Source organism: Rousettus aegyptiacus, unplaced genomic scaffold (assembly GCF_014176215.1).
Source record: "Rousettus aegyptiacus isolate mRouAeg1 unplaced genomic scaffold, mRouAeg1.p scaffold_m13_p_4, whole genome shotgun sequence".
Lineage (NCBI taxonomy): Eukaryota > Metazoa > Chordata > Mammalia > Chiroptera > Pteropodidae > Rousettus > Rousettus aegyptiacus.
This window is the reverse complement of record NW_023416307.1, coordinates 155282351-155308402: the sequence shown is the minus strand read 5'-3', so window position 1 is coordinate 155308402 and position 26052 is coordinate 155282351. Positions and strand designations below refer to the sequence as shown.

The window sequence follows — 26052 nt, the reverse complement described above, 5'->3', positions numbered from 1 at the left end:
AAATCGATAACCATTGCTTTCTATAATGGTCCCCTCAGAGGTCCCAATGTCATTTACGGTATTGGCTTGAAAATGGGCAAATTTTGGAAGCTGGCCATCTCATGAAGATTTTTACTTTCATAAAAGAAAACAAAAAACGAGTTTGAGTCGGGTGTTGTACATTCAAAATCATCTTGTGAGAAGCCCAGGAAATAAGATGGTATGTATCTTATGTATTTGATGGCCTTAAGTAAACAGATAGATTAGTTCAATAATTTTTATTTTTTAGGCGAGGCAATCCTTGGTTGACCTCACAGATTGCAAAGACCCTGTAGGCTTACAATCCCTTATTTATTTATTTGTTTGTTTGTTTTATTTTTTACGCTTACAGCACCTGGTCTTCCTAGGCGGTCTCCCTTCCAAGTACTAACCAGGCCCGACCCTGCTTAGCTTCCGAGATCAGATGGGATTGGGCTTGTTCAGAGTGGCATGGTTGTAGACACAGTTCAATACATTTAATGAAAAAAAACGTAAGTTTTTAGAAGTTTTTTTTATTTTTTATTACAAAAGAAATACATATGTATTGCAAAAATTCAAAAAACGTCAGCAAGATATAAATGGAAAGCCGAAGTCTCGTATAAGCCCACTGCTCTCCAGAAATAATACAGGGCCCACAGCTGCTCTCATTAACTCTGAGAGTGGCTGAAAAGCAGGGCGGGGGTGGGGGACGAACTGCGTGGCTCGTGAACGGCAGTGCCTGGGCGTCTGCTTGGCGTGTGTCGCCCACCTCTCTGTCACTGGCAGCTTTAACACTGTTCCTCTGTTCATAAGACTGACTTAGCATGTCCTGTAAAGCATCCACTGACCAAATACGCAAATGCTTTGACAGCAAAACTGAATAAAAATAAGAAAAAAAAAGAAGTCCTGAGGCCTGGGAAGGTAGTGGCCATGTGTAGAGAGTAGTCTGAGGGCCAAAAATGTGTTTGTGAGTCCTGCTCCCCCAGCAGCAGCTCTGAGACCCTCTGCTACTCAGCACGTCCCTGGAGGCCGGCCAGCCTGTCACCAGCATGGCCCCTTCCTGATGCCGCCCGCCAGGCTGCTGGCCCAGCTATCGTCACCACGTCTTCATTCGAGTAAAGAAGGATGCGTTTGTCCCTTATGCCCTGACATGGGGCAGCACCTGGTACCCAGGATGCCAGATCTGCCCCACCCTGCCCTGGCCGGCCCTGGCAGGCCTCTGCCACAGAGGGTCCCCAGCAGGCTTGGGGGCTTTCTGCTGGTAGCAGCTGAAGCTGGTGATGTGTTCGCTAATTTGTCTTTCCATCTGAGACCAATAAACCGTCAGCTGAAGTCACAGGGGCTGATCAGAAGCCATCATCGCTACTGTCAAAACCCAGGTCATAGAGCGTATTCTTCCCTGGCTCCTTGCACAGAGGGGACTGGGGACCCTCGAGGTTGAGGTCGCTGAACCAGCTCATCTGGCGGTCCCCCTGGGAGCTTTTAGAAAGGAGCCTCTTGTCTGAGGAAGAACACCCACCGGCCTGCGACAGTGTCCCTTGTGCTGCCCGCGCCGTCTTTCTGGGTGTGACCGTCCGTCCCAGAGCAGGGCCCGCTGGCTGTGTGCGGCTCCTGGGCCGGCACAGACGCAGGGGCTGTGCGAGGGGCTCCTGTGGCTCCGGGACGGCCCTTCGGGGGCCAGAAGCTGGGGGCGGAGGACGTTCAGGACTGAGAGCACAGGGCTCGCTCGGGGTGTGTCCTCGCCTCCGGGCTCGGGCTCGGGGCTGGCCTCTGCGGGCTCTCCCCTGCGGCGGCTGCTTGCCTTTCCTCCCTCTCTGTGTGGTGCGGCCCTTCTGTTTGGTCACTAACCTTTGTTCACAAGGGTCACATGAAAACACGCCTTTGGGTTGACCTTTTGGGCGAGGGTTCTCGATGCCGGTCTCGAAGTTGTTTAAGTCCAGGGACGTAAGCTGCGAGGCTCCTTGGGAAACCAGGTCACTGACGCCAGGAGCGTGGTGGCCCGGGATGCTGGTGTCGTGGTTCTCAGAGCTTGTCTTGCCAATTACCTGGTTCTCACAGTTGGTCTGCACGGCCTTGTCCCTTACTGGTCGGTTTCTCTTCTCTGCTCCAGGTGACAGCAGTGCATCCTCTTCTTTGGGGGCAGTAGTCTTTGCTCCCTTGCCCCAGACAGCAAACCCCCCAGGCTGCGGAGAGCCCGCCCTAAGATTCTCTGCAGCAGGAATGGCCCGGGCCTGCCCCGAAGCCGGTTCCGCAGAGCCATATTCGTCCTGCCTGGTGAGGCTGAGGCTCTGGGCCCGCGGTGGTGAGGTCTGGGACGCGCTGTCCGTCACATGGCCGGGCACCCGAGGCACCGAGATCCATCTCTTCAGCTCTGCCAGGACACTGGGCACATTCAGCTGGCCTAGATGCTCACACAGCTGCTGGAAGTCCTTACTCTGCTGGGCAACTAAAACTTCCAGGTGCTTCAGATTGGACTTTATTTCTGTGAACTCTGCTTGTCTCTAGGGAAAGGCAGTGAGAAAGGAGAGCATCACGGACAGTGCAGCTCAGAAGGCACAACAGAGTGGGCGAAAGAACCGAAGCACGGGCCAGCACAACCCAAGCTTGTCCCTGGGCTGGGCGCCTTACAGGGGAAGCATGGCGACAGTCCGGGCAGGGCCCTCGGGCCCACGCTAGGCCAGAGAACCTTGGGGAAGGAAGCAGGACACTGTCCTGGCCTGTTGCCAAGGAGCCTGCGTTGGCTTTTGTCCTTTGCTGAACTGCGTAACATTAAAGGTGTCTCTCTGGGTCTTAACGACAGAGCCAAAACACACGCGAGGGAAGGGCTCGGGGTCTGTGCTTACGGCTGCAAGCGTCTGCCGCACGTCCAGGATGGCCTGCTCCGCGCTGCCTTTGTCCTGCACCGTTCCCAACACCAGGTCACTCTGGGCCTGCGCAGTTTCTCGCACTAAATATAAAACAGTGACAATTCACCTCAAGACAACTATGGCACGCCCCGCCACGCCCAGGACACAACGGTGGAGAGGGAGGAGAGAACCTGCCCTGGGCCACCTGAGCCTGCGAGCCAGCGCTCAGGACGCTTTCTGCCCAGGTCAGCCTCGGCGAGGAGAAGCCAGGGCAGGATGGTTCCCCCACCGCCTTCTTCCCTGTCCCCGAGGACATCCTGGTCAGGGCAGACTCAGCCTCTGCACCTGCTGGGACTCTGAACCCTGCTGCCCACATAATAGCACCAACCTCCTCCTTGGTCTACCTTCTTGGCCTTGTCATCAGTGATCTTTCCAGAACATAGATATGACCATTCCCCCTCTGAAATCTGCACTGGAACTTTCGGCGGCACCCCACTGGCCATGGGATGAAGTCCCAGTCTTCGAACGGGCGCGTGTCCCCTTCCCCAGTGTCCTCCCTCACGTCTCCAAGCGGGGGATCCTAAGTAGTTCCCCTCTCGCCATTGGCCTCTGTGCGTGCGGCTCCCTCAGCCTGCTGCACCTCTGCCTGCGTCCCTGCCACTCCGCCCGTCCCGTCCGCCCCGCGGCTTCCTTCCGATCCTGTTCCTCCTGCTCTCAGCTTCTCACTGTTCCTCACCGATGCGGGGGCTCTAATGGGCTTGGTGAACTGAGTGCTCGCCACGCGCCTCTTTTGCTCAGGGAGGTTTTACACACACACCTATTTACACACACGCGTGCATGCACACACACACATGGCCACACACATTTATGTAATGACATGTGTAGCAATTAATTATTGCCATCCTCTTGCTACACTATAGGTCATGTGTAGACGCTCTTATATTTATTCAATAATGGGCATCTACTATATGAGGCGCTGGGCCAAGTTCCCTGGATATAACAGTGACCAAGACAGATAAAACCCTCTTAAAATTACAATTTAATAGAAAAAGCAGATAGTTAATGAGTAATTATACAAAGAACTGTTTATAGACACAATTTATGAATGCTCCAAAGGAAAAGCCTGCTAAGTTTGAGACCATGTACCAGGCAGACCTACTCTTACCTCGGAAGTGAGTTAAGCCTTCCTGACTTAAGTGATATTTAGCTGAATCATCGTTAACCCACGGGGAAGAATGTTACCAACAGAACAACGAGCATGTTCCCTGAAGAGGCGCCATGAGGTCAGCATGGCTGGAGCTGATGACAGAGGGAAGGGGGCCTGAATAGAGGGCACGGCCAGACAGAAAAGTCTGTGTGCCATGTCGAGATTCGTAGCCTTGATTCTAAGACGTCATTCACAGCCGCATTAAGCAGAAGGTTTACACAATTACATTTTCTTTGTAAAAGGAGCAATCTTCTTTTAATGGGGATGATAAACTGGGGAGGGAAAGCCTGGATACAAGACCAGGAGAGAGCTCAGAAATGACTCAAACAAAAACGGGGATTTGAAATCAATGGGAAAAGGATGGATTTTTCAATCATGGCATTGGGACAAAATGGTCAGCGATTTACAGGAGAACCTGACTCTACCACAATCCTGTTAAGAATATTAGTCTATGGCCATGCTGCCCTGAACATGTCTGATCTCAAAAGCTAAGCGGGGTCAGGCCTGGTTAGTACTTGGATGGGAGACCACCTAGGAATACTAGATGCTGTAGGTGTTAGAAAAAAGTAAAAAAAACAAAGTTCCACAATACATTTTAGTTTAGAAACTATGAGTTCTTTTACTTCTTACTCAGGTTCACTGTAAACACCTGCAGAAGAGGACAAAGAATTTTAATGGCCATTTCAAAACCCTTTTCCTGGCTTTTTCTACTTCGGAGACTAAAGCCTGAGCTGTATACGGGAAAGTGCAAGGAAACTATTACAAGTTCACATACATCTTAAATGCATAACAAGCACAGCGTACACCAGACTTTCTCTTTATCTTCTCATAACTATCTGAAGTGTGTTTCAAGAGTCTCTTGACAATTTTTTTCTTTTCAGACAGATAAAAACAATTTGGCAACAAGAACGTACTTGACTCTTCACAGTAGATGGAAGGTAACCAGCACGACCTCCGGTACTCGAAAGACAGGATAGATTCGAGTTTAGTCTTTCTTGAAAACTTGCCTCAATCTGAAAGGTACTTTGGTTGCCCCACCGTGTTCTAACCGCTGTGTCTCTTTTGCCTTCTCTTATCAGCCAAGGTCTGATAAGTTCAAGTGATTTACTTCAGAGATTCTCTTCAAAGTAAAACATAATTCCCTTCCTAAAAAGAGGCTCACATTTCCGATTTCTAACATTCAATATTATTTTATATTAGCTTCAAGTGTACAGCGTAGTGGTTGGACAGTTATATAACGCACGAAGTGGTCCCCCGATTAATCTAGTGCCCACCTGGCACCACACATCGTTATCCCAACGTTACTGGCCGTATCCCCTATGCTGTACTGTCACATCCCCATAACAGCACCTTTGAGCTACCAGTTTGTACTTTTTCACCCGGCCCTGCACCCCACTCCCATCTGGCAGCCATCAGTTTGTTTTCTGTATCTATGAGTCTGTTTTTCTTTTTTGTTCATTTATTTTGTTCTTTAGATTCCACATCTAAGTGAGATCGCATGGTATTTGTCTTTGTCTGACTTATTTCACTTAGCATAATACCCTCTAGGTCTATAGGTCCATCCGTGTCATTGCAAGATTTCATTTTTTTATGGCTGAGTAATATTCCATTGGATAACTTCTTTATCCAATCATCTATTGATGGACACAGATTTCTTATATTTACATAAATTCTACATAGATTAACAATTTTAGTAGAATTAAATAAACGTAAAAATATAAGGAGGAAACATGGGGGATATGACAACGTCATGGTGGGGAAGGCCATTCTAAGTAAGACGTTAAAAAAAAAGGGTGAGTTGTGTGTCCTTGTTAAGTTTACTCCTAGGTAGTTTATCTTTTGTGTTGAATTTATAAATGGCATCTTTTTTTTACCATTATACCTTGTACTAATTTCTCCTGCATTAGTAAATTATCTTACGGTTTGTGGCACTTTTCTGGTTGTTTCTCAGAGTATCAATGTAAAAGGTAAGATTCAAATAATGTCCATAAAGGATTGGGGGGGGGGCACAGAGATAATATGTGGAGTCATGAAGCAGAATGGCATCAAGCATCTCAACGGCCAAACCAGAATTAGAAGACAGCAGAGCCTTAGAAATTCAGAGGGCAAAGCACTTCCCATTCAGGGTTCTATAACCATGTGGAGACAGAAGACATTTTCAAACATGCGACATATAACAAAAGTTACCTCCCATAGACCTTTTCTCTAAAAGTTACTGGATTGATATCACATGCTGTATAGACACCACCATTAAAGCATTTTCACAGTGAAAAATATAGTTACTGGAGTATGTGCACCGCCAAACACACATGTAAACCAAGGTCCAGGAAACAAAGGGATCCAAGACTGGGGATGGAAAAAAAAAAAAAAAAAGGATCCTCAGAATGATGATGAAGAGAAGTCCTAAAACTAGGACCGAGAGCATGATCGGCCACATTTGGAGCTGTGAGACCGAGTTCCAGACAGGATGTCTCTAATGAGAAAATGAAACAGAATTCCCGATATGTCTGAACGTATTAATTGGAGATTTACAGTTTTATCTGAAAGTTTATTATCAGACACTACGCTAAGAACATGGAAACAATCATAAGCAGAACTCTTACACGAAGTGCAGTCTTGAATGGGAAAAAAATAACAATAAACAAGTAAACACACATGTACATAAATGAATGAAAACTGTAATAAACACTATGTTAGGGATTATAATAAAAGTAAGAGGTGGGGAACCTACTTTCACATTTAGGGTGAAACCAGAGGCCCCATAAAGATTAGGAGAAGGTTTTTCAGGTAAAAGAGGCAGCAGATGCCAAAGTTCTGAGGCGAGAAAGAGTCTTTTCTGACTAGGCATAGACAAGCCAGTGTGGTCTTGCAAAAGACCAGTAAGAAATGGTAAATTTCATGTTGTGTGTATTCTATCACAATAAAAACAAAGCAAGAATTTTTTAGAAAGCAAATTTTCTGCTCTTGTTAATACGAGTCAAATTCCATGTATCAATCAGTTGGAAAAAGGCTGTTACTTATATTTCAAGTGCTGGATCCTGTTCCTAAACTCAGTTAGTCAAATATTTTTCCAGACATCCATGTAGGTATTTGTGGTAGAAAGTAAACGTAATTATCCTACCCTGGATGCGTTTCTAAATAGCAATGTTTCTTAGCAACAGTGAACACTTCCGGCCACTAACGCAGAGGACGAGGCAGACAAGCGAAGCAGTCGACTCCAGAATCAATCCGCGGCCCCGCGTGTTCTCTCCTCGTCCCTGGGAAACACGTTCACGGTCTTCTTGACAGGGAGCTCTTGTCTCAAGCTCATGACGTCCAAAGTGTTCTCTTTCTTTTTTTTTCTTTCGAAAAGCTTATTTCTGAAACTAACTCAAAACCTAATGGTATTAACAGGCATATGATGAAAAAAGATCACATCTCTCCCTCACAGACCTTGGTTCCACTTCCTAGACTTAACGCTATGAATAGTTTCTAGAATTTTGCATTAATACGTGTTATAGATATTGTGTGTGTGTGTGTTCTCTAGAAGAGGACTCATTTCTGTTTTGGCTATAAACATCAGATATCTTTAGCTTTTTTGTAAAAATGCCATTTGAAATCCATTTGCATATTCTGGACAACATCTCTGTCTTCTTGCGAAGATGACTTTTTAAAAATCCGTTTCTATTTGTGATTCGACAAAGGCTCCATGGAGCAGACCCAGATGCCTCCCCACGGATGGCCAGGGGTTTTCCTTCTACTCTGTAGTTCCGTTCTCCCTGCTGTGCTGATGATGAGCACGAGAGCGAAGGTCTGGGAGCCTCCATGCACTGAAGGAGACTTCTCGGTCCCCCTTTTTTGGGGGGACATCCTTCCCAATTTCCACTGACTGGCCACACTCCGCCATGAGACGTGTCTTGGAGCACAGGAGCTGTTTTCATTTAACGACGAATAGATATTTGCATTCCAATGTGGTTCACACAGCTGGACTTCATGCTTCTTAATGGTTACATGTGCTTTGCTTAGAAAAGATGCATTTCTCGCTCTAAAATTATAAAAACAGTGCCCATTTCCTCCGACTTCGATAGCATCCTCTCCTTTTTTTCCCCCCTGACTATCATATTTTCAGTAGAACCGATACCAATAGGTGAAAGCACTGCCTTCTACTAACTGGCACACCTGAACCCCAGACAAAGATGGATGCGGATGGCCTCGGTAACTCAGTCTATCGTGCTGGTCCTTGGTGTCCTCAGCTGGAGGACGAGAGAAATTAGAGGAAACGGCTTTGAGCGGTCCTTCCGGCTGCGCAGGCAGATGGTGCCCGGTGACCGGGGAAAGGTCCCATGACCTCGTTCTGTGAAGACGCCGGTTACACGGACTGACAGCGCCTTCGCACCGAGCGTTCCCCTGCTCTTAGGTGCACAGGAAGTGCGCACAGAGAACCTGCAGAACGCGCCGACCGGCACTCCCGGCGCTCTGGGCTAGCTGGCCTGGGCCTGGCTGGCACAGAGGACTTGCCTGGCTCCTCTCTCAGTGACTAACTTCCTGCTCCTGATCGCTACGTACCAAGAAAGGGAATGATGTCAGATGTGTGCCTGTTTTCAAGAGTACCTGGGTTTTCTAATCAATATAGCACAGTGTTTGTCACTGCTCGTCCTCTCAATGTGGCCCCTTCTCCTGAGTCTTACTCTCTGAAAATTAAGGAACCATCAGGGGTGAAGGATTAGGGTCCTCACGTCCACTACAAGCCCAACTCAGTTCGAGTCTTTCCTCTGCCTTGATCTTGCACTGGGGCCTTGGGCACTTCCTCTCCCTATTCTGGACCTTAAATGTCAAACCTTTGCCAAAATCCTCCTTTTTGTGCTTCAGACAGTTTTAAATGTAGAAAGCAAAAGGAGTGCCTTCCTGGGCACTTAGAAATTATTATTTTTTAAAAGTCGTGTAATACAAAGGAAGCATCCCTAATTCGCTTCTGCTCTTTGTCTTGCTACTGCTTGTGAGACTAACAGTCCTCAGCTTCCAGAACCGGTTACGAACAGATGCACATTTGCCCCATGTGTGGGATACCCAGGTTGGAAGCCAGCAGACAGTACAGTGCTTCTTTGCAGGCATATGGGGATTAATTTCTAAGCCACACAAAGGCATTAATTTTTGTAAATCATGAGCAATCCATCCCATGGCATTTGAATAAGTTGGCTTCAATTTGTTTAAAATAAAAGAGAAACACACAGACAAACGCAAACAAGTGCAGATGTAGCCATCGTCTTGCCGTTTAGCTGGGGAGCTGCTGGTTGCAGAGAGGAGTCTGCCTGAGAAAGCTGTGCAATGGCTCTTCGGTGGAGTAAGGGCCAGGGCTTCAGCTAAACGCAAATCACTACTTGGCAGGGCAAGGGGCTTTAAAAGCCACAAACTGTAACTGAAGTTGAGAAAAATGCTGTGATTCACTATAAAAAGCTTATTGAAATGAAGGCAGCAAGAAGAACAGTAGGCGACTGGGGTGTTTCTAACTCCTAAGAGAGCAGTTTCATGTCTAAGTCCAAAGGGAGCAATGTCTTCATCTGGAACTCGGGGATGCGGCCGATTGACTTCAGCAGTGACATGAGAAACGTGAAGGACTGGTGCTCCACCAAAGACATTAGGGAAAGGTGCATTCCCACACAGAGGTGGGTCCCACTACCCAGTTTGGTGTGTGCCACATCTCTTCAGGGCTAAGCTGTATACCCAGACTCTCACCCGAAGCGCAGTATGGGACCTCACCACTGGCAGAAATCTGGCTAGGGTCAGAAAGTTCACATCACTGCTCGCCAGTGCCCTCTGCTGATAACCTCAAACACGAGCCACTCACATGTCTTGGCCACAGTCTCCAAAGAATCCAAAATAGATTGGCTTCTTGAACTGAGATGTTCCTCAGACTTTTCCACAGATGTCTGCAACTGAGAAATGTCAAATTAAAAAAAATTCACAGACTCTTGCCTTATTTTATAAACTTGGAAAATTGCCATTTAATGATAAAAAAGTTGTTAAAATATTGCTATTCTACATGAACTAAAGTCAACATAATATAATTATTAAACTTCTTAAATGTAAGAAAGAGGTTCTAACTCTTCGAAATGTAGCTATAGCTATACTTACCCTGTGAATGCTTTCTTTGATATGGGAAATAAAGTTGTAGAGTGTCTCACTAGAATAGGAGAGAAAAAAATCTTTGTGAGATATTGAAATGATATGTAACACAATTGATTCCATGAACATGGCAGGCCTCCCCACCTAGTGTAGCATCAAAACAGCGCTTATCAGAGCTGGAGACACAATTCAAGATATCTTAGTGCCCCGGATGTGGTTCTGTAGTGTAGCAGTTAGCTTGTCTGCTTTACATGCAGAAGGTCCTGAGTTTGTGCCCCGGTGGAGCTACTGTCCATGATCTACAGCCATGCCACCCTGAACAAGCCCGATGTCTGATCTTGGAAGCTAAGCAGGGTCAAGCAGGGTCAGGCCTGGTTAGTACTTGGATGGGAGACCACCTAGGAAGACCAGGTGCTATAGGCATAAAATAATAATAGATAATAAGAAAGAAAGAAAGAAAGAAAGAAAAGAAAGAAAGAAAGAAAAAGAAATCTTAGTAGCCTGTAGAGAAAAGCAAACCAGTTTTTTCTTTTTAAAATTCACTATGTATGTTAAATGAGGTTACATTTTAGCAACTCAAGTGGTTACTATAGTAAAACAGACCAGTTTTTACAGCCATGTGCCACATAACTATGTTTTAGTCTTATGGGCTGGTTCCATAAGATTATAATGTAGCTGAAAATTCCTATTGCCTAGTGACTCCTAACCCCTGGACACACGCTAGTCTTATTACTATAATTTTAACTGTAAGAATGAGGTAGTAGAGAGACAATTCTGGGAACAATATTAACTTCTAATGAAAAAGAAACTATCACAATTATTCCTCAAAAAAATATCCCACTTTTGAAAAGATTCAGACATGGATTGTCATTTTAAAATTTTGCAGATTTTTTTTTCTTGAATCTACATAATATGAATGCAAATATCAATTTTCGAACCCTAGTAGGACAACTCTTCATACCAAGTCTTTTGCATGCTCCAACAGACTGACTCTAAAAGGAGAATTTAATAGAATCATTTGGAAATCTACAAATTATATGCTTTTAATGAAAGAGATTGGCACATTATCTGAAAACAATAAAAAAATTGAAAAAGTTAAAGAATTAAGGATGTTAAGAATGCAATATTATTAAACTATAAAAGCAGAGAACAAGGGCACCTAGAAATGTAAAATAACAAAAATTAAACAAATAAAATAGAAATAAGAAAGAAATAGCTAAGGAAATATGATAGAAAATAGGAACAAAACACAAAGAGATGGAAAATAGGTAGTTTAAAAGTTAGAGGATCAATGTAGGAGATCCAACACGTACCCAAAATTGGAGATCCAGAAAGAGAATGAAAATATTGAGATTTTCAAAGATATAATAAAAATTCCCAGAACTGAAAGACATAAGTTTATAGGTCAAAAGGAATTACCCAATACTCAGTGATTATGACATGCCACATCAAAGCACATTATTGTAAAATTTCAAATTTCTATGGATAATGAATAGATCCTAAAAACTTCCAGAAAAAAAAGCAAGTGACATACACAGGATCAAGAATCAGAATGGCATCAAATTTCTTAAAAGCAACATATAGAGCAAGAAAGCACTAGAGCAATGCTTTAGACATGTTGAGGATAAATAATTTCCAATCTAGAATTCTATACCCAGCCAATTTGCAATCACGTGTGAGGGGAAAATAAAGAATTTTGATATGCAAGTACTCAAAAATTATTTAGGTGCCATGTACCTGTTGTCAGGAAGTCTCTGGAATATATGCTTCACGAAATCCAAAAAGTAAACCAAGAAAGGACATAGGATCCAAGTAACAGAGGATCCAAGTAACAGAAGAGAGGAGGTAGGGATGCCAGGACAATGGCCAAGGGAGGATTCACGATGACAGCCACACTATAGACTAGGAGAGTACCAAGTTCAGACTGGACTTAGGATGCTTCTGAGAAGAAAATTACACTGAAGGAATATCTAATGTGTTTAACTATGTAACAAAGAGCTTTTTCCATTTGGCTGCAGAATTTGGGACTAGACTTGATTCTTACATTGAAAACTAAGCAAAAAATAAAACAAAGCAATTTTAAACATTAGGAAAATGTGATCTTAGTATATATAATTTTTCTGGGCTATCTATAGTGGTTACAGAGTGATAAGAATACAAAGATTGAAAACTGATCCACCTAAAAATGTTCATATAGCTTTTTTGGGATGATAGAAGATGAGAAGTTTGTAGTAGGGAGGGGGCAGAGAAGAAAATTTTGGCTAGCAGGGTTTTTTTTTTTTTTAACTATGTATCTGTAATAACTTGAGTAAAAAATACACAAGATCATAAAAAAGGCAATTTTAAAGATGTCTAACAATGCTACCAAAGGACTGCCCATGAAAGCCTCTACTATATTATACCACCAGTTAGAAGTGATTCTTTTTTCGTATGACCTCACTCCCTTACTAAAACTTTTGAGAACCAATATTCTCAACATTAAACTATATTATGCAAATTATATTCCTTTTGCATATAATTTTATATCAAAATATTTTATATGTAACTGATAGCTCCTCTGTTAACTTTATTAATCCTCAATTCCACCTTGTCTAAATTCAAATATCAAATCCTGATGTACTCAAAAGCCTTAAAAAGATGTTTAATAGACAGAGTGAAAACATCGAAGCTTGATAACTGAGACTTTCATAAAAAACTACCATTCTTTGGAAGGCATTTTTATTACCACAATAAAATAAGATGCTATATAAAATATGGATTTCTCATTCATCCAGGTATTATGCACAAAACCAGAGAAAGTCAACTATGACCTAATCTCTTCTCTAGAAAAAGTCAATTAGGAAATTCTGTTCACTGGTATTAAAGTAAAATAAATAAAAAATAAATAAAATAAAACAAAACCACTTTTTTAAAAAAGAATATACTGTCTGTACTGCCCTGTGTTGGTGAGCTATTTAGCTTTGAAAATCCATTCATTATTCAACAACTATTTATTGAGCCCTCTTTTGTGACAGGTCCTTGATTACAAGCTTCAGTGATATGGAGGGGGAAAAAATTCAAATCCCTACCCTACCTGCAGGAAGCTTACTTTCTAGTTGGTATTTTTTAACGTGGTTTCAAAATTCACCCAAATTAATGGAGTGATCTTCTTTATTAAAAAATTGATCAAAGCTTATTGAATCTGATCTCTTGCTTATTAACATGTCCAATAACAACTGCGTTTACGTGTAAATTATAGTACATGCAGAGCTGTACTAAGCAAGGTTTGCTTAGTGAGGAATTTAAACAAAGTGGTAAATTTTTAAAAAGGCAATAAGAATTGATTATACAGACTATTTGACTCCAAATTGTTTACCTCTAGAGATAAGCCATGTCTGTGAGGGGTGGTGAGGGCACCTTTTACATGGGAGATTTATTTCCTGCATCCAAGGAGACAAGGAGGGTCAAGTAATTTTAGTTCAAAGTAATCGATTCGCCATTTTGGGCTATTTGGGGGTGGTCTGTCTCAGAATCCAACCTCTTCTTTGGAAAAATGTCAATTTAGTTACTTTGCCCCACCTTTTAATCAGGTTATTTGGGTATTTTTGCTGAGTTGTAGTTCCTTATATATTTTAGATGTTAACCCTTTATCAAATACACAGTTTGCAAACATTCTCTTCCTTTCCATAGGTTGCCCTTCATTTTGTTGACTGCTTCCTTTGCTGTGCAGAAAGTTTAGGTGATATAATCCCATTTGTCTATTTTTGCTTTTGCTGCTTGTGTTTTCGGTGTCGTATCCAAGAAATCATTGCCAAGAAGCTCTTCCCCCTGTGTTTTCTTCTAAGAGTTGCATGGTTTCAAGTTTTACATTTAAGTCTTTAATCCATTTTGAGTTGATTTTGAGGTATGGTATAAGGGCCCTTTTTCATTCTTTTGCATATGGATCCAGTTTTCCCAACATAATTGTTGAAAAAAATCATTCTTTCCCATTGTGTATTCCTGGCACTCTCTCACGTTATATTAAATATTTAAAACATAACTCTCTGATTGATCCATATAATAAAGTACAATGCAACCATTAGAATTGATTTTGTAGATGAAAAGCAAATATAATAATTAAATACTATTAAATTTAAAAAGCAGATTACAAAATAACCCATAGGAAACAATCCCACTTTTATCTTTAAAAATACAGAGAAGCAGAGCAGTTATATAAAAGTGTTAATAGTGGTTCACAGAATAAGCTGATTCATGGGCAAACTTGAGAATCTGACAGACCCAAGATCTCTGCCCAAAACTCCCACTGAGTTTAGATATGCTCCTTTGGATGGAATCCTTCCCGACGCCCCCAGTTAGAGCTGGCAGCCTGTCCTCAGGGCTCCCAACGCACTTGGATGCAACCTCTACTACAGCATTTACAACTTTGTACTTAGAGTGGAAAGTTTAGAGTATTTTAGACTAGTCTTCATCTGACCCTCTTTTCTATTTGAGGGGTTTCTCAGGTTAGGGAACTTGGGAGCCTCTTTCCTCCTCTAGAGGATGACAGTAATAGGAGTTTGATTTTTTAGCCTTACCTGAGCCCTCGGCTCTCCTCTCTCACACGCCTTGTCAGACTGGCAATCAGGAGAAAAAGCCAGTGAGCTCGCTCTCTCTGGTGGCTGTGTCTACAATAGTAGGAAAATGGAATTCCAGGGGACTGGTAAAAGTGCCCAGGATTACATTGGCTACAGTATAGAAAAGGGTCTAATGCACTCTGGGTAGGGGGTAGCAGGCAGTGGAATCTGCACTGGACTAATTTTGAGACTTGGTTTGGGCAGTCATCCATGGTGGGTAGCCATTGGCAATTGTATGACTGTAGCAGAAACTTAAAGTGGCTTCATTTTCTTACTTGTAAATCAGAACACTGATCCCTCCCACCCCTCTGCCTCCTGGATGCACTGCCACTCAGACAGATGACATTCCCAGACTCTCTTGCAGCTAGGTATGGCCACATGTGAGCTATAAACAAAAGTGTTTTATGCAACTTCCAAAAAGAGTCCTAAAGGAAAGGGAAGATACCTCTTCCCTTCATTTACCAGCTGTTTGGAACTCTGATATAACAGCTGGAACTCCAGCAGCCACCAAGCACTGTAAAGGCAAGGGTCACACTTTAGGGATGGCAGAGCAGAGTCAGGGCCACAGAGTCACCATTCTAGCCCTGGACAGCACACTTCAGGATGATTTTTGCATTAAAGAAAAATAAAAATCTATCTTTTAAGCGTCTGTTATTATGTTTATATATGTTATATGCAATTGAACATAATCCAAACTAATAAAATGAGCCACTCAATATCTTTTACTAATTCTTTAACATTTAAAAAAATTTAATTAAAGTATGAAGTTAATATGTGTGCGTGTGTGTGTCAGAGTTCTATGAGTTTTAACGCAAATTTAGGATTCATGTAATGATAACATGATCAGGATAACATTATTTTTAAAAATCCTTCACACTGTCTCTCTGTGGTGAAGTCCAGCCCATCCCCCTAACCCCTGGTAATCACTGAGCTATTTCCCATCCCTTTCTCTTTGGCCTTTCTCGGAATGTCATATAAATGAAATAATATAGTGTGAAAACTTTGGACTGGTTTCCTTCAGCTTAGTGCCTTTGAGATTCACCCATGTTATTTGAGTCAACAGTTCATTCTTTTTTATTGTGAAATAGTGTTCCATTGTATGGACATACCATACATTGTTTATCCATTTATACAATGAAGTACATTTGGGTTGTGCCCAGTTTCTGGTGACTATGAATAAAGCTGCTATAAACATTATTGTACAGGTATTTGTATAAACATGTTTTCACTTATCTAGGTAAATGCCTAGAAGTAGAATTGCAGAAACATACAGTAAATTATAACTTTATATAAGAAACTGTCAAACTTTTCCAGAGTGGCTATATCATTTTGCATTTCCACCAGCAAGAGTTCTAGTTGTTCTACATACTTTCCCAGCACTTGGGATTATAAGTTTCAATTTTAGCCATGTTAATGATGTGTAGTAACATCTCATTGTAATTAATTTGTATTTCCAAAATGGCTAATGATGTTGAACAACTTTTCATGTACTTATTTGCCATCCATATGTCTTCTTTGATGAAGTGTCTATTAAAATCTTTTTTGTAACTGCTTCCTGCTGATGAGTATGTCTTTAAGTTAGAAGAGTGAAATTTTCTGGCTACCTGACTTATCAAAGTCCTGGGGTCCCTCTAGGCTCTGGGACCCTGAGAGCAGGAGTGCATAACCAACTTACTGGATGTCACTTGTCTTTTTCTTTCTGGGTGGTACAGCTGGCTTCACTTAAGAGTGATGCATCCAGGAAGTTATATCCAAGGGGGTATTCTTTCTCTCATCCCCAAATTACTCAAAGCCTGGAGGGTGACAGCCAGAAAAGTGGTTTTTTCATCTTTCCTTCTTCTTTTCTTCCACCACACTTCTGTTGTTAGAAACCCTAGTCACTTCTACTAATTCGAAGACCAGGGCCGTAGGTCCCACCACTGTCTTTTGTAACTTTCTGTGCATGTCCAGAGCACTGTGGGATATGGCTTAAGTATTCAAGACAGTTTCACTCCCTATGTCCTCAGGGTCTGCTGTGGTGTAATGTCTTCAGTTCTGAAGAAGTGTGGCACCTCCCACTCAAAGGCCAGGAACTATTAAGAATCAGGAGTGTTTTGGATGTGGTTCCATAGTCTAGCAGTTAGTATGTCTGCATTACACGCAGAAGGTCCTGGGTTCGCACCCCAGTGGAGCCACTGTCCATGGTCTATGGCCATGCCACCCTGAACAAGCCCGATGTCTGATCTCGGAAGCTAAGCAGGGTCGGGCCTGGTTAGTTAGTACTTGGATGGGAGACCACCTAGGAAAACCAGATGTTGTAGGGATAAATTAAAAAAAAAAAAAAGAGCTAGGAGTGTTTTGGGAAGGTCATGTATTCAAACAGCCTACAAAACATGCTTCATTTCTAGCTCATAGATAAAACCGGTAATTCTTCCTCTATAACTTCAAATATATATCTTTACACCATTATCCACAGACTGGCTCCCAAGCCCCATTGCCAAACCTCTGCTGCTCAGTCTTGCTGTCCCAGATCACCCTCACTGGAAACCATGAGACTCTTCAGCGGCCCATCTGATGGGAACCTCGCTGCTGTTCAGGAAACTGCTGGGTGCCATTCCTATTTCCCATCGTGAGTCCCACCCTGGCTGTGTGTGGGTGCTCCAGAAAGTATACTCCTTGGATAGAAGCAGGGCGTGGGGTGCAGGGGAGAAGCTTATGTGTGATTAGTAGCAACTGTGATTAAATGCTGAAACCTCCCTTCTGAAGCACTGAAAAAAAAACAGGCTCAGGCACCCACTCCACTTTGCTGTGGAGGCAGGCTGGATGGCCGTTCTGGTGCTCGGTGTTATCTCCCATAGAACAGATCTTCTGTCCAGGGGAGAGAGACGCAGGCGAGCAACTACATCTTCACTGTCACAGGAATAATAAAGTACATCTCTGCTTGAGTGTTTTGTTAATGATTTCCATGATATCTAAATATGTTGCCTTGATAACTTACTGCTGAGAAATGAACAAGTTAATTTCCACAGTGACTTCAACTTAGCAATATTGCAGCCCTAATTTATCTCACATATTTGTTTTAAAAAGTCAATATAACGCTAATATATAAGAATGTGTATAAAATTTAGGGTATATCCTAAAAATTGTAACATTTCAAAGTAAGAAAATGAGCCTGACCTATGACTTAAGAATTCATGAGCTGTAGTCTTGGCCCTAAGATAAATAATGGTATCTATATTCCTAATTCCAATGATCCAAAAAGAAAACAAATTAAAGGGCAGAATTTCAGGCAGAATAAATATATCATTACTTGAATACTGCATTTCACTAAGAAGTCCATTAGCTTGCTTTTCTGAGGGGCCAAAACTATGGCAGCCATATCCAAACCTGCCACAAGTCACACTGACAAGAAAGCAAATAAAGAGTAATTATTCGATGAGCTATAAAGGCAAGAGTGCTTTCATGCTGAAATTGAATTATTTCACTATTGACATTCCATTTTCTGTTTCCCCAAGAAAAGAGGAGCTTTTCCAAGTAGTCTCGTCTATTTGAAAGGTCTGCGTACCTGTCACATTTGTCTTTTGCCCTTTTCTTATTCTCCTCAAACTGTTCCAGGAGGCCTTTTGATTTTCCAGCTGGCAAAGGAAGAGGAAATAAGCCTCCATCTTTCGCATCGCTTCCAAACAGCTGGGGTTTTGTCTGGTACTTTGTAAAAATGCTAGGTTCACTCTGTTAAATTAAAAAAAAAAAAAAATTCGTTATAGTATTTCACACATAAAAATATTTAACAGCATTCACTTTTTTCTATATAATGCAGAGCAACATTTAAGTGCAAACTATAATACTAAATAACAAAACAATGTAGTATTTCCTTTAAATATCATATATACCAGAAAGTTACATTAAAATAAAGCAACTCTCTTTATTAATATAGTTTCTGCCTTACCAGCTGCAATATTTAAAATGTCAGCTAAAATGGCTTAAAGTCAATTGCATATATTTAAAGGCAACCAGAGAATTTTTTCTTCTATCAACTATTTTATTTACTTATATTTTTAAATTTTTATTTTTAATTATAAGTGACATGCAATATTATATTAGTTTCAGGTGTATAACATAGTGATTTATTGTTTATATACCTTACAAAGTGATCACCAGTAGTAACCATCTGTCACCGAACATAGTTATTACAATATTGATTCTATATGCTGTACTTTACACCCCCGTGACTTATTTTATAATGGAAGTTTGTACTTCATCTCTTTCCCCTTTTTGGTCCAACCTCCCACCCCCCTCTCCTTTGTGGCTACCATTAGTTTGTTTACTACAGAGAATGCTTTATGCTGCCTCTGAGACAGTGTGTTAAAAGTTTTTGTATTAGTAGGTTTAACTCAAATTCCTATTGCTCAGCTGCTGGTGAACTAGACTTGTGATGAGTTTGACATGGACTGGACTGTGGGCATGTTGGCACATGGTCAGCCATTTCCTGCATTCTGAGACAAAACTTACTCTGAAACATTCAGGGAGTACATTTACTCCTTCATGTTACTGGGCACCAATTTTTGCACTGAAATATTTATCTCAGAGCATACTCTACTAATTCAAAACTGACCTAATCTTATTAAGTATTTGCTGCAGATAAGTCTGCATATAAAGTCAAATCTAGTTCTAATCCAAAATAAATAAATATATAAAAATATTTCTGACTCACAAAAGAAGACATGCTGGTTTCTAAAAAAAAGTGAAGGACTCAAGAGCTCAGTTCTTTATTCTGGCCCTTATTCATTAACTTAGGCCTCAGAATCCTCATCTCCTTCAAGGAGATAATGTAGCATACTAGACTAAAATCTACGAAATGAAGTTTTTTAGAAAAAAATGTCCATCTAAAATAAAATTTATTCTAGTGGTTACCAGAAGGAAGGGGGGAGGGGGAACATAAAAAAAAATAAAATGTTAAAAAATAATAAAATAAAATAAAATATATCTTACTTTAGTCCTATTTTTCTAAAGTTCTTTTTTCTTATGAATAAGAAATTTTTTATAAATAATAGTATGCCTAGTATTAAGAAATATGCAATAGTTTGCTTTCCCTAGAAGTGGTCAAGTTAGTGGCACTTTTCTATATTGCTTTAATGATTGAGGAAACTGAAAATATAAATATTTTTCTCATTTCAGAATACCAAGTCTAATGAGTCACCAATCAAGCACAAATCCATCTAAGAGAGTAATCCTTAGAGATGTACAATTCTAAAATATAATTCAATAGACTAAGTCTTCTTTATAGCTTATTTCCATAATGACTGTGAAGTACCCAGAGAAATTCTGGAAATCACACTCACATCCAGAGAACTCTGCTGTGACTGTTTTGGATGTCTCAAGTGGACACCAAAGTCCAACGGTGCTGACAGGGTCTCTGAACTTTCTGGACAGAACTGAGATCCAAAGAGGAACTGGGAATCACTGAGACTGGAGTAATCGGTCTGAGTATTAGTCCAGTTAGATGACTTAGTGGTCCTGTAAGTAAGCATGAAAAGAAAAGTATAGCAAGTTGAAAACATCCTGAATGAATGAAATCGTAATTCACAACTACTCATTTCAGACTATTCTGGGCAGAGTGCTGGCTTGCTCTGATGACCTATTCCCCTGAACACTGCCAGTACTACCTATAAAGAAATACAAGAATATTTTGAATGCCAGACAGTTTGATTACAACAACCTGGAAATGATCAGATGGAAATTCAAACAATAATGCCATTATTCCTTGAATAACAGCACTGTGAGCTAAAACACCATTTTGGAGATCAAAGTTCATAAATTCTTTAGGGATTAAGAGGGCATATCTTTTAAAAAGTTTAATCTTTTCACCACCGAGGGAATAGATAAAAAATAAAATATTGTACATGCATATAAATGATGCAGTAGTCAGAAGCAATAAGCTAGATGTACATATAACCACACAGATAAGTCTCAGAAATGTAATTTTGAGTGGAGAAAAAGAGTAAAAACTGAATTTATAGTATCACTTATCATTTTTGTAAACTTTTAAACCTACATCATACACACTATGAGGGTGGGGCCCTCATGATGGGATTAATGTCCTTATAACAAGCGACACCAGAGAACTTGCTCCCTCTCTCTCTCTACCATGTGAGAACACAGTAAGGTGGTTGTCTGTAAGCAAGGAAGGGAGCTCTCAGCAGAAACCGATTATGGTGGCATAAGGCTGTAGGACTTCCAACCTCCAAAAGTGTAAGAAAATAAATTTCTTTTGTTTAAGCCAACCAGTTTATGGTACTTTGTTTTGGCAGCCCAAGCAGATTCATATAGGCTTCATTCAGACTGAAGAATATGATCAACTCAGATATGTGTACAAGAGGATCTATTAACAATTGTTTTTGAAACAAGGCATTGTTCCTTTTCACACTTTTAGTGTCTTAACCTTACTTGCTTTAAATGCTTCCAGCTGTGGACTTCTGACTCGCTTCCCATGGATCTCTATCCCATGCAGTAAGTAGGTCTGCCATTGCTAACTTGGTGGGTATGTCTCACACATGAAAGGGATAGTGATAATGATAATGACACAATCACACTTGAACAGTGTACTGAGGCTGCTACAGAGATAGCACATAAGTAGGACGAATAAAACACAGTATTCAAGTTTTTACTTGAAAGACATCTCAATTTGTGTAACTTAAATGCTGTTGTGTAATCGAAAACATGCTTTTCGTTAAAACACACAAACATACACACACAAATTCCTTTTCCAAATATTAAAGTATTAGATAGCATGTAAGTACATAGTCTAAGCTAAAGGAGTCATCATATGTTAATATAAGACAAAAAGAAGTACTAATAGTTCAGCACAGGGAAGAGCAATTATTTTGACTAGTAGAATGATTTTCTAAGATTAGCTAAGGTAATGGGCTGCACACATACATTATAATTTAGGTTGAATAATCATTACTCAAAATAGCTCTCTGTGACTCTCATGTTAGGTCAAAGAGACTAATTAGCTGGGCTGGAGAAAAAACAGCACAGTGAGCCTACAGAAATCCTGTAGGATTTATATTTACATCTTAAAGCTGTGATCTGGATTAAACAAAGATGGATTTTCTCTAATCTGTACCAACTGTAAGCACTTTTTTTCTTTTTGAGAAATAAAAAGAACAATGCTCTAGGTTTTTGTAGAGTTAATAACTGTCTTTAGGAAGGTGTTAGGAAAAAAATAAAATATCCAATGATAAAAGCATACCAAAAGCAATTAGAAATCCCTTAAATATATGTTACTTTTGAGACATACCCACCAACTTAGCAATGGCAGACCTACTTACTGCATGGCTGCTGGACACCAATGTAAGTACCTCAGTGGAGCAGTAGAGGGGACAATATAGAAATGAGCCTCATCAACAGCTGGAGTGGCTCTTAATTCCACAATACCCACAAATTGTACTACACAACTAAACACATACCTGAACATTGTTTTGATTTTTCTCCTTGGTATTTCAATAGCCATCACTCTCCAACTGCAGTAAGAATTTCTAGAAGTTGGACCATGACTCCCACAGTTCTCATAGGCCCAGGCCCAGTGTTGGAAACAGAGTCATTGCTCGGTTAACACATATAGCTGAACTGAGATTGTTTTCATAATCAGAAAATAGGCAAAAGGAACAAGAAAAGTATGGGAGGGTACAGTGGTGACAGGCAAGGGGAAGAAAAGAGGAAGAAGCTATATGGGGTAACGCTACCACTAGAAAGCAATAGAAAGGAAAGCCTCTCTCTTTGAAATTAATATAACTAACAGACCTTCTTAAGTACCAGAGTAGAACCAGAAAACTTACCCAGAGCCTGTGGGAATACTGAGCATCTCTTTGATACTCCAGACATTAAAATTCATTTCTTAGGATTATCGCTATTAAAAAGAAGAGGAACATTAAATTAAAAGGTTAATATAGTATAATTTCCCACCCCCCAAAGATTACTTTCCTGGTGACTATTATACATTGATGGAGGCATTTCAGCAGTTATATTCCCATCCAACCGGTGATAATTCCCATTACCTATATACAGGAAACAGGTGTTTTCTGATGTTAATTTGCATATAAATTCTCTTCTTTCCTAACACTACCAGGGAGAGCCCAGTCACCTGTGAAATACTAAATTTGCTTTTTTTCCTCTGCTCTCCTGTCATTTTTTCTTGCCACCCTACTAATAATCTGCTTTTAGGAAAAGACCAAAAAAAATATCTCTCACTGCCTGATACAATGAATGATTTAATCTATAACCTCTCAAGTAGACTAGCTCTTTCCAGACCCTAGGATCTTGGAATGGCAAGAGAGCTGTGGAATCAGGCAGTAAAGAAGCTAGATGAAGAGTGCACGCTTTGGACAAAAGTGACTTCCCACACCTTTTATAAGCAGCTGCTTACTCTCTTCACTGCCAGCCCAATACATGGCGTACTACAGTTCATTATGATGATCATAGAGCTGGATTTTATGAAACAAACCTAATTTCTAAATTTTGTCTCTCTGGTCTCACAGAAAAGTCATATGTATCAGATTATATATTACCATTGAGGGCATCAGAAAATAGTTCCTACACATATGGTGGACATATTTGACCAAATATCAAATATTGTTCTAATGTAGGTATCAATAAAATGAAATAGAAGTTCTGAACGAATATAAACATGTAGCATACTTATAATTTAACCTCGTTTAGAGAAACTGCGTGCATTGAAGTTTCCCAATTTTCTAGAAAAACAGGTGCATTTGGGTGTTTATAACCACTTGTTTTGCAAGAATGTTAAGTAAAGACCACAGGATCATGGGGCTAAAGGCACTACCATTTACACAGCCCCCATTATGTGCCAAGCACAGTGCTAGATACATCGCAAGATACAAGTTTAATGGTTTTGTGAGGCAGGTGTTTTTATCCCCATTAGGAAGTTTGTGCAGACTCAGATGAGCTAAGTTATTAGCTCAAGTTCTCTCCAATAATTAAAGGTAAGTAGGTTCTAAGCTAGGTCAGCCCAGTACCAAAGCCTACGCTGTTTCAAGCACTCCATGCTCTTGTTCCCAGCACTGGCTCCATTGTAGGTACTTTCTAGAGCCAAGCAGCTCTGTATTTCTCCCTTCAGGAGCAGCAAGATAATGACTTGAAAGGCTTAGCTTTAAAGGAACCAGATCAAATTTCAGATTCTGACTCTCGTAGTTATAAACAGTGTGAACTTGAGCAAATTAGTTAATTTCTTTGAATCTCAGTTTTCTTATCAGTTAAATGAAGATAAGACCTACCTTTAAGGGCATGGTAGGGATTCAAGATCATGAATATGCACTGCCTGGATATGGACACCTGCAAAACTATAAAAACTCTTACACAATAACATAAGAGAAAATCTAAATGACTCTGGGTTTGACAATGACTTTCTAAATATGACACCAAAGACATGATCTATGAACAAAAGAATTGATAAGTCGGACTTCATTAAAATTAAGAATATTCTGCTCTGTGAAAAACATTGTCAATAAAATGAGGAGAAAAGCCACATACTGGGAGAAAATATTTGCAAAAGCCATCTGAAAAAGGACTGGTATCCAAAATATACAAAGAACTCATAAAACTCAACAATAACAAATAAACCAATTAAAATATGGGCCAAAGACCTGAACGTACATCTCATTAAAGATATACAGGTGGGAAATAAGCATAGAGTAGAACTTAAAGCTTCTCACAACATAAACTAAGTATGTGAGGTGATAGATGTGATAATTAACTAGAGAAGGAAATCTTTTCACAATGTGTATGTATATCCAATCATCACAACATATACTTTAAATATCTGACCATTTAATTTGTTAATTATACTCAATATTACATTATACTCATTTATATTCAACAAAGCGGGGGAAAAAAAAAAACCTAGGCAAAAAATTTAACAAGCTATATGAGGAAAGCTATATGAGGAAAACTATAAACCGCTCCTGAACAATAAGAAATATATATCAAGTCCTTTAATAGGAAGATTCGACATCTACATTAAATCTCTCTAGGTTAATTTATAACTTTAAAATAATCCCATTAAAAATACCATTATGTTTTTTTCTGCAGGTATAAAATTGATTATAAAGTACATCTGAAAAAACAAACGAGCAAGACCAGCCAGGAAAATCCTGAAATAGAAAAAGAGAAAAGATGAGGAAAAAAAAGGGGGGGGGGGGCACTAGCCCCACCAAATATTAAAATGTATTAAAAAGCTTCTATAATTTTACAGCTTTATACTGGCACATGATTAGGTAGGCAAAAAATAGAACAGAATATAGCAATAAATCCAATTAAAAATGGAAATGTAGTATATATATATATATGATAAAGGTAGCTATCTCAAATATATTGTGGAGAGACGTTTTAAAAAGTAGAATTTGGATAACTGAATAGCTCTATAAAATAAGATAAGATTGGACCTATTCCTTGCACCATACACCATAAAATATTCCAAATGAGTCAAAGATAATATAAAAATAAAACCATAAAAGCACTGGGGGGCGGGGGGGGTGACTGGTAAATTCCTCTATAGTCTGGAAGTGGGGAAAACTATGACTCAGAATCCAGAAATAATAAGAGAAAACACTGGCAAACTTGACTGCATAAAATTTTTTACAAGAAAATTTGTATCACATAAAAGTTTTATAGAAGACTTTTATAGTTATAAATTGTGTGAACTTGGTCCAAACATACGACCCAATAGTTCTACATATGTAAATAATATCTCAGAATGAAGCAAATAATTATATTACTGTCATTGGGAATCAAAATTTTCAGTGTATGAGAAAAGAGATACAAACACAAAATCAACAAAGTGAAGCAAAACCCCTATAATACTAGGTTTGAAATAAATCAAAAATCATTATTAACTCAATGTATTTTTCTCTTTAAAAATATATTTCATAGCTCTGTCCACTGAAAATGTCAGGAAATAATGACCAACCCTAATATCCAGCTTTCTGTCTTAAAATACCATTCCTCACTAAAAGGAACTAGGTCTGGGACAGAAAATGTGCAAGATGAATCTGGGACATCTTGTACCAGAGAATAAGGAAGTTACCAGACTACAAGGACCACTGACAACTAGAGAGCTAACTTAAAAAGGCTTCCTCTGTTAAACTTATATTTTAAAAAATCCTCATTAATTACTTTGGAAGATATGCAATCATCTCATTATTCTGAAAACTAGTAGAGAAATAATCATTTATCTTACCTTTTTAGAACAAACTGTATCGTAGGGTAACCAACATATAGATGCGAGAAAGTTCTTTATAGATGTATTCCAGCT

General features: G+C 40.2%; 1 protein-coding gene and 1 pseudogene across 4 annotated transcripts; both read right to left on the bottom strand.

The window, feature by feature from the left end:
- Positions 1-361: 361 nt before the first annotated feature.
- On the bottom strand, positions 362-480 carry LOC118602397 (annotated as a pseudogene).
- Positions 481-1343: 863 nt separating this feature from the next.
- IHO1 (interactor of HORMAD1 1) lies at positions 1344-26052 on the bottom strand. 4 transcript variants are annotated; one of them, XM_016149922.2, is made up of 9 exons: positions 25978-26052; positions 24811-24892; positions 22562-24074; positions 20063-20237; positions 18289-18452; positions 10162-10210; positions 9875-9962; positions 2841-2944; positions 1344-2498 (listed from the first exon to the last, which is right to left on the bottom strand). In XM_016149922.2, exons 3-9 carry the CDS (start codon positions 22615-22617, stop codon positions 1344-1346), a joined length of 1791 nt encoding a protein of 596 aa, XP_016005408.2. In that variant the 5' UTR covers positions 22618-24074; positions 24811-24892; positions 25978-26052. The 4 variants fall into 4 exon arrangements, with proteins under 4 accessions (XP_016005408.2, XP_016005407.2, XP_016005406.2 ...); XM_016149921.2 differs by lacking the exon at positions 24811-24892 and having other exon boundaries at positions 22562-22632; positions 24017-24082; positions 25978-26027; XM_016149920.2 differs by lacking the exons at positions 24811-24892; positions 25978-26052 and having other exon boundaries at positions 22562-22632; positions 24017-24246.

Bases quoted from the DNA above. Each gene is read 5' to 3' on its own strand.
- IHO1 (XM_016149922.2), bottom strand. From the start codon at position 22,617: ATGAATTTTAATGTCTGGAGTATCAAAGAGATGCTCAGTATTCCCACA. The intron at 18,453-20,062 runs GTGAGTGTGATT...TTAATTTAACAG, and splicing joins CACAGCAGAGTTCTCTGGAT to AGTGAACCTAGCATTTTTAC. The intron at 9,963-10,161 runs GTAAGTATAGCT...GACATTTCTCAG, and splicing joins TCAAAGAAAGCATTCACAGG to TTGCAGACATCTGTGGAAAA.